Genomic DNA, 7,443 nt, shown 5'->3' with positions numbered 1-7,443 from the left:
AGCTGTCGGCATCGCTTTATTAGGACCCGAGAAAACACCTCTGGGGTGTCCAACAAAGCGTAGGATGCCAGAGGTGGTCTCAGCCGGGGCTGGCGCGGAGCCCCCCAGCTCGGGCCGCTAGGAGAGAGGAGAGCACATCGCAAAGAGTCGCTTCCAGAAGGCACAGGTTCCTCGACACGCCATACGAGCAGACGAGGGGCGCCGCCCGGGCCCCCCTCCCGGCCCCGGGGCGGCGTCCGACGGCACGGGACGGGACGGGTCGGGCGCTCCCCGTCGCTGCCCCGCCGCCACCGGGGGGCTCGGGGCCCGTCTCCCCCCTGCCACCCCCGGGACTCCCTCCCCCGGGACGGCCCCGCGGGGGCCGGGGTTCAGCGGGGCTCACTGCTGCCGGTGCCCGCCGCCGCTCTCGGGGTCGCTCTGGTCGTCGGTGAAGCAGACGTCGACGTCGCTGTCGTTGTCAGTCTTTTGCTCCGGCTCTGGGTGCGCGTAGCCAGAGTCACTCTTGTCCTCGGCCGCCTTGCCGAGGCTCTGCCCCGGGTGCCGGGACTTGACGTGCCGCTCGAGGTCGCGGCGCCGCACCAGCACCTTGCCGCAGTACTCGCAGCGGTAGGGCGTGTTGCCCTCGGCGTGCAGGCGGATGTGCTTGTTGAGGTTGCTGGGGTCCCCGAAGGGCCGCAGGCACACCTTGCACTTGAGCGGCTTGTAGCCCGTGTGAGTCCGCATGTGGATCTTGAGCCCGTACTTGCGGGAGTACAGCTTGCCGCAGTACAGGCACAGGTGCCCGCTTTTGGGCTTGCCGACGGCGCCCCCCGCCGCGCCCCCCGGCAGCGCCTCCAGCCGCCCTCGCCCCTTCTCGGCCGCCAGCTCGGAGAGCTGCTGCGTGTGCATGGCGATCTCCCGGTCGATGCCGGCCAGCGAGCCCAGCTCGGCGGCGTGCAGCCCGGCCGCCGGCCCCCCGAAGTACGACACGGCCTCGGGGTACTTGAGCAGCCCGCCGAGGTGCAGCTTGAGCGGGTAGTAGGGCGCGGCGGCTCCGTACAGCAGCTCCCCGTTGTAGACGGTCAGCGGCATCACCGGCAGCCCGCACTCGCCCGCGTACGCCTTCAGCCCCTCGAAGGGCGGCGGCAGGGCGAAGCGCTCCAGCGCTCCGCCGGGCAGCGCCGGGTAGCGGCCGGGGGGCAGAGCCGCGGCGGCGGGCAGCCCCCGCTCCACCTGCCGGAAAGCCGACGCCTCCTCCAGCGGCGACAGCAGCGGCAGGGCCCGCAGCCCCCCGCCGCCGCACGGCAGCCCCACGGCCGCCCCCACCGAGGCGGCCGGAGGAGGCCCGGCCTCGCACTTGGGCGGCGCCTCGACGGCGGCGCGCCCCGCCTTCAGCCCCCCCAGCAGCTTGGAGAAGCCCAGGGCGGCGGCGGCGGCGGCGGCCCCCCGCGCCTCGTCCCGCAGCGGCCCGGCGGGGCGGAAAGCCGAGCGGGCCCCGGGGCACAGCGCCAGCCCCGGACCCCCCCCCAGCCCCGGCAGCGGGCCCGGGCCGCGGGCGGCGCCCAGGCTCATGTCCAGGGCGCGCTCCTGCTCCTCCTTGCCCGCCCCCCGACGGGGCGGCCCCGGCTTGGCCGGAGGCGGCGGGGAGGCGGCGGCCTCCCGCTTGAGGGCCTCCCGCGGGCCGCAGCCGGGGGGAGCCGGGCCCCGGGGGGCCGCGGCCGGCAGCTCGGCGGCCGCCTTGGCGGAGAGGCCGAAGGAGGCGGCGGCGGGCCGGCCGTGGTCGTGGTGGAGGAAGGGGCGGCCGTGGCTCAGCGCGCAGTGGAAGTGGACGTGGGCCTTGAGGCTGTTGGGGTACTTGAAGGTCCTCCAGCAGTACCAGCAGATGTACCGCTCCTCCCCTGCGGAGGCAAGCGGAGCGGACCGTCAGCGGCACCCCGCACCCAGCAACCCCGCACCCCGCAACCCCGCAACCCCCTCCCCGCACGGCCCCGGCCCCGGCCCCGGCCCCGGCCCCGGCCCCGGCCCGGGGGGAGCAGCTGCTGCCGCGGGTCGTCTGTCGGGGGGCCCATCTGTTGGCGTTTGCACAAGAGGTAGCGTATGTCAGGGAGTCGGCTGCGCCGAACAAAGGCCAACGTAATGATCGTGAGCCCCTCATTAGGCGCCGAGACAATATCCGATATGGATGGGCCATATGTAATCGTTCCCTTGCAGAGGACAATGCCCTTTGTGCCCTCCGCACTGCGCCTTCTCCCAGGCGGAACCGAGCTCGGTGGCCGCGGCCGGGCCCGGTGCCGGGGAGCCGCGGGTCCCGTCCGGCACGGAGCTGCCCGGGGAGCGGCACCGGGGGCGGCCGGGGGCTCGCTGCGGGGCCGGGTGCCTCGCTCGCTTCCCCTCGGCTGTCGTTTCTTCCCGCCGTTTCTAGCTTCGGTCGTTTCTTTCTGTCGTTTCTTTCTTCCTTTTTCCTTTCCTTCTTTCTTTCTTTCTGACATTCTTTTTGACATTTCTTTTTCTTTCTTACTTTCTTTCCTTCTTTCTTCCGTTTCTTTCCTTCTTTCTTTCTTTCATTTCTCTTTTTCTTCCTTCCTTCCTTCCTGCCTTCCTTCCTTTCTTTTTCTTTCTTTCTCTCTTTTCCTTCCTTCCTTCCTTCCTTCCTTCCTTCCTTCCTTCCTTCCTTCCTTCCTTCCTTCCTTCCTTCCTTCCTTCCTTCCTTCCTTCCATCTCTCTCTCCCCACCTTTCTCTTTCCCCTTTTCTTCTTCTCCCACTTCTCTATTCCCCTCTATATCTATTTTCCCCTCTCTGTCCCTCTCCCTCCCTCCCTCATCCCAGTCCCTAAACCACCCAAGCACACATTCCCAACGCCACCTCGGTGCCTAAAATCTGTTGCCCGCCTCGCATGTCACCACCTGGTGCTCGCCCCTGCACCAACCCGACGGATGGGAGGACAGACGCCGAACCAGACCGAGGGACAGTTCCGGACCCAGAACTTCATGGGGTCCCTGGGCGAGCACCGAGGGGTGCAGCGAGGCTCGGGAACGGCCACCGGGGGGTCCTGGGGACAGGCGGGGACAGCCCGGATTGACACCGGGCGTTTTGTCGCCAGTGTCCCCGCCGCCGGGCGCAGCTGTTCCTCGCTGCTCTGTGCCGTAGGCAGCCTGCAGGTAGCAGGGGGCTGAGGTGGGCTCAGACCGGGCGGGGAGAAAGTTGCAGCTGGAGGCTGAGCCGCGACACCGATGCCGCTGCCTTGGCGCTGCGAAGCGGGGAGACGGCCCCGGAGAGACCCCTGGCTGTGCGCGTCCGTCTGCTGTCCCCGGCCCGGGGCAGGAAAAATGCAAGCAAACGAAAAAAAAAATAAAAAGAAAAAAGAAAAATTAAAAAAAAAAAAAAAAGAAAAAGAAAAAAAAGTAATAGAAATAATTTTAAAAAACTTTGTCGTTGTGTTAAAATCAATTCTAACACGATTGTTCAAGATTTCAAGTGGTTTTGATTTTGTTGTTTTAAAAAAATAATAATCGGAATTTCTTCCCCTCGGTTTCTTCCAGCGTGCCGTCCTTCCAGGTGTGTTTGGGCATTTTCATGCACCTGTTCCGAGCCGTGCTGCTTGCTCTGGAGCCGGCGTGGCCGCAGACCGGGGCCGGTGTGCAATTTATTGGTGCCTGGCCGCCAGCAGGACGATGCCTCCCGCAGGGTGCCCCTGGCAAGTCTGAGCTTCGCTGCCCTCGTTCCCACGAGCCCCGCTGCGACCCTCCTCAGCCCCAGGGCTCTCGACAGAGGGAGCAGAGCCGTGGCCACGAGTTTCTTCTCCATCTCCGGCCCCAGCACAAGGAGGGATGTGGGCTCTTGCGCATCGCAGGTGTCCCACGGGAAGCCAGCTGTCCCTGCCCGGAGCTTCAGCTCACTCTCGGGTGCCCTCCGGGCCGGATCCCGATGACCCCCGCAGAGCTCAGCCGGGGGGCGAGGTGGGCTCAGCCCCTCGCCGGCTCCGACGGGACGGCTCCGGCTCCTCGCCCCATCGGGGCTCGGGGATGAGCAGGGAAGGCCCCCGGTGCCCACCGCCGGGCGAGCCCAGCAGGCGAGCATCGAAGTTTTTCGTCTTCTTTCCCCCCTTTTCATCTGTCGCCGCGTTATCGTTTGGTTAACCTCGTAAAGGCGAGGGTGTAATTCCAGCTGGGAAGCAGCTCGCGGATCGAAACAAGCGAGCCGAGACGGATGTCCTCCCAGCCCGATATCCTCGGGCGTGTTTATTTGAGTTTAATTTGATGCCGACTTTATTTTTACCCCAATTGACTCAAACTGACCATTACCCGTTTTCACCTGCCTGTGTGGATCTGCCCACGTTATAACCTGGGAATGCGTGCCTGAAGCTCTGACCGAGGAACCCACGAGGGCAAAGCGAAATTTTCAAAACCCACAAAAACAATTCTCCGTCTCGCACAACACCGCTAGCGTTGTCTGATAAAATTCCGTTTGTCAACCAAAAGATCATTAAATTGGGCCGATGCCAGACCGGCTCAAGGGACGGGGACCCTTCCATACGCTACCACGTCCAAACATCGCCCTTTACAAGGAACCAGGCGGCGCCTTGTTTTAACGGGTGGCAGGCACACGGGGCTGAAAATGCGGCGGATGGGGGGGACCCGGTGTCGCGACAGCGGTACCTTTCTCGTCGTGTGTCGGGGTGGCCGTGACGGGGATGTCGAACCACTGAGCCAGGGGGTTGGAGTACCAGACGGTGAGCTCCTCTCCCGGCTGGACATCGCGCAGAGCCCGGTAGAAAATCTGAGGGGGGAGAAAGGACACTTCTTCAGGAGCCTTGAGGGGGGACACAGGGAGGAGAGAGAGGTGCCAGGCCGGCCCGGAGCCGCGAGCGGGGTACCTGTCCTCCTGGCAGATCCGAAATAGCCTCCAGTGTCTGCTCTTGGGCGTTTCGGGCAGCCCGGATTAACCCTATCCACTCCAGAGCTGAGCTCCCGGCTTCATCCACTAACTCCCCTCTCACCATCCGCACCTGGAAGACAGGCGGCACCGCTGTCATTTCCACGCGAGGCGAGGAGAAAAGAAAGCAAAAAAAAAATAAAAAATAAAAATAAAAGCTGCCCGAGCTCCTGCCCTCCTGCCCGGCCGGCCTGTCCCCTCCACCCGGGGGCTGCCCCCGTCGGGGGACACCGATTTTCCACCGCTTCTCCCCCCCCCCCCGTGCTCGCCCACCCGTGGGCAGCGCCTTGCTGGAGACCAGGGGAACAGCCCAAAGCACCTTGCCGCTGCGTTAAGTGCCCGCTAAGGTGGTGGTAGCCGAATTTTTGGAAGGGCTTGTGCGGCCCCGGGTCGGTTGCGAAATGCACGGCTCGTCGGGAGCCGGGGCCCGGAGGGGGAAAGGGGCGAGGGGAGAGGATCCTGCTTAGCTACGAAGTCCCTGCAGACCCATACTTCATAATCTGCTTACCCATACAAAGAGAAAATGAAGTGCCCATTCGCTGAATGACCGTGCAATAAAAGTCATTGGAACAAAGCGGTCTAAAGCGAGAAACCGAGGGAGCCAGATGAGAAATAAATTTGAGTGGGCTGGCAGAGCGTTTAAAAACAATTAAAGGGCATTAAAGATCCGAGCGGAACGTGCGAGCCGCGGCTGCCCGGGGGGTGGAAGAGGGGCTCGGCTGGCCGCTAGCCCCCGCAGCCCCCTGGACGCCTGCTGGACGGGGCGAGCGTCCTCCAAAGCCTCCTCCTCGCTCCTTCGGACGTGGCCCGAGCCCGGAGCCGGGGGGGCGGCCGGTGTCACCCCCTTCTGCCCCGGATTCGAGGGTTATAGGGGAGCAGCGCCCGCAGGAGGGGGGCACAGAGCCCAGCCTGGAAATAAATCCGTCCGTCTGCCGCTCGGGCACGAACCGGGGAGGGGATGCGACAGCCCCGACAGCCGCTGCCGCCGAGGCTCCGGGAGCAAACCGTGACAAATCCTGGCCCGTGCGGCTGGCGGGGCTGCGGGGGGGCCGTCCCCGGCAGGTTGTCCCCGCGGGGAGGGATGGGGACAGTACCCCGGAGACAGGAGCCCCCCGGGACGGGGGCGGACGGGGGCTGCGAGGGGCGCGGCGGCGGGAGCAGCGCCCTCGGGCACCGGGCACCGGGCACCGGGAACCAGGAACCAGGAACCGGGCACCGCGAACCGGGCACCGGGAACCGGGCACCGGGCAGCGGGCACCGGGCAGCGGGCACTGGCAGCCCCCGAGAGTCCCCCCAGGTCGCTGTCCAAGGCATGGGGGTGCGCTCCTCCGGGAGAGCCAGCCGGGCTAACGGGGCCCCGGCACCGGCGAGCAGGGGAGAGGCTTTTGGTGGCTCGCCAAAGCGGCAAGGAGAAATCTCGGGCCACTCTTGGAAGGCTCCCCTGTCTCGTCCTGGCTCACTCTGGCAAGGGAGGATCGAAGAGGGAGGGGGACAGGCAGCCTCTTCTCCCAAGGCGGCTTCCCCCGAGTCAACGGAAAAGCAAGGTCCAGCGCTGCAGCGGAGACCGTAGGAAAATACCTTTTTTTTGGGTCCTGGCTCCCTGCGGTCTGACAGGTACTTGCCCAGTTTGAAGATGCCCGGCACGGGACCCAGGCGCAGCCCGGCGGGGATACAGCTCTCCGCGCTCACGCTGATGGCCGGAGCCCTGCTCGTTTGCATCGCTGCCTCTGGGTGCGAGCGGTCGGGAACCCAAACTACTTATGGGGGCCGGAGTGCCAGAGCCAGGCGGCGAGGAGGATGAGCACAGGCGTATCTCCGCCCGCAGAGTGACGCGGCCGGGCGCGCACGGCGGCTTTTCAATGGGCGCAGGAGGGGTACCCCGTGGCAGGGGGATGCTCTGGGGCGCAGAGTTTGGTGAGAGAGTTGGGCTCCTCGAGCAGCTGCAGAGTCCCATCCGAGAGGGTCACATGGAGCCTTTCCCTAACCCTCCTGCATAATCAAGCGCTGTGAATGGCCGGCAAACAATGGGCCAGGCGACCTTCCCATTCCTAAAAATCCAATTTGTCAAGGGCAAAGAAAAGGCGCTGGTGAATCAAAGGTCTGGAGGGACCATTAATCCTCAGCATGGGGTATTGTCCCCGAGACAGTTACGATATTTTAAGTGACAAATCCACTGTATAATTTCTCCATAAATTTTGCTTCCTTTTATTGTTCCTCGACAAACCAGTTTTGGAAAATAAGTGACTATTTTAAGTCTACTTGGCTGAGCCTTTTGAGGTTTAATATACTTCAAAGATTTTTAATTCTCTTCCCTTGGCTTTATTGTAAAGGAGATTAAACAAAGAGATGGGGAATGTTTTGAGGACTTGTTAACTTCTATTGATTCCTGGCGTGTGCCATACAGAAATTGGGCAGGTACTTGATGGGAAAACACCAGAAAATACCTACACTTTTTTTTTTTTTTTTTTTTTTTTTTTTAGGATCGACCATATTACCATTTCAGTGGCTTGGTTTCAGGCCAGTAATCTATT

The 7,443-nt window shown here is 63.6% G+C and overlaps 1 protein-coding gene across 1 annotated transcript; it reads right to left on the bottom strand.

Moving 5' to 3' along the window:
• Positions 1-378: 378 nt before the first annotated feature.
• PRDM13 (PR/SET domain 13) lies at positions 379-6,631 on the bottom strand. Its single transcript, XM_032184456.1, has 4 exons — positions 6,491-6,631; positions 4,854-4,985; positions 4,636-4,756; positions 379-1,877 (listed from the first exon to the last, which is right to left on the bottom strand). Exons 1-4 carry the CDS (start codon positions 6,629-6,631, stop codon positions 379-381), a joined length of 1,893 nt encoding a protein of 630 aa, XP_032040347.1.
• Between the last annotated feature and the right edge of the window lie 812 nt (positions 6,632-7,443).

The sequence above is a fragment of the Aythya fuligula genome, chromosome 3, assembly GCF_009819795.1.
Source record: "Aythya fuligula isolate bAytFul2 chromosome 3, bAytFul2.pri, whole genome shotgun sequence".
Taxonomy (NCBI): Eukaryota; Metazoa; Chordata; class Aves; order Anseriformes; family Anatidae; genus Aythya; species Aythya fuligula.
The sequence above is the reverse complement of the archived record's forward strand: the minus strand, read 5'-3'. Positions and strand labels throughout refer to the sequence as shown.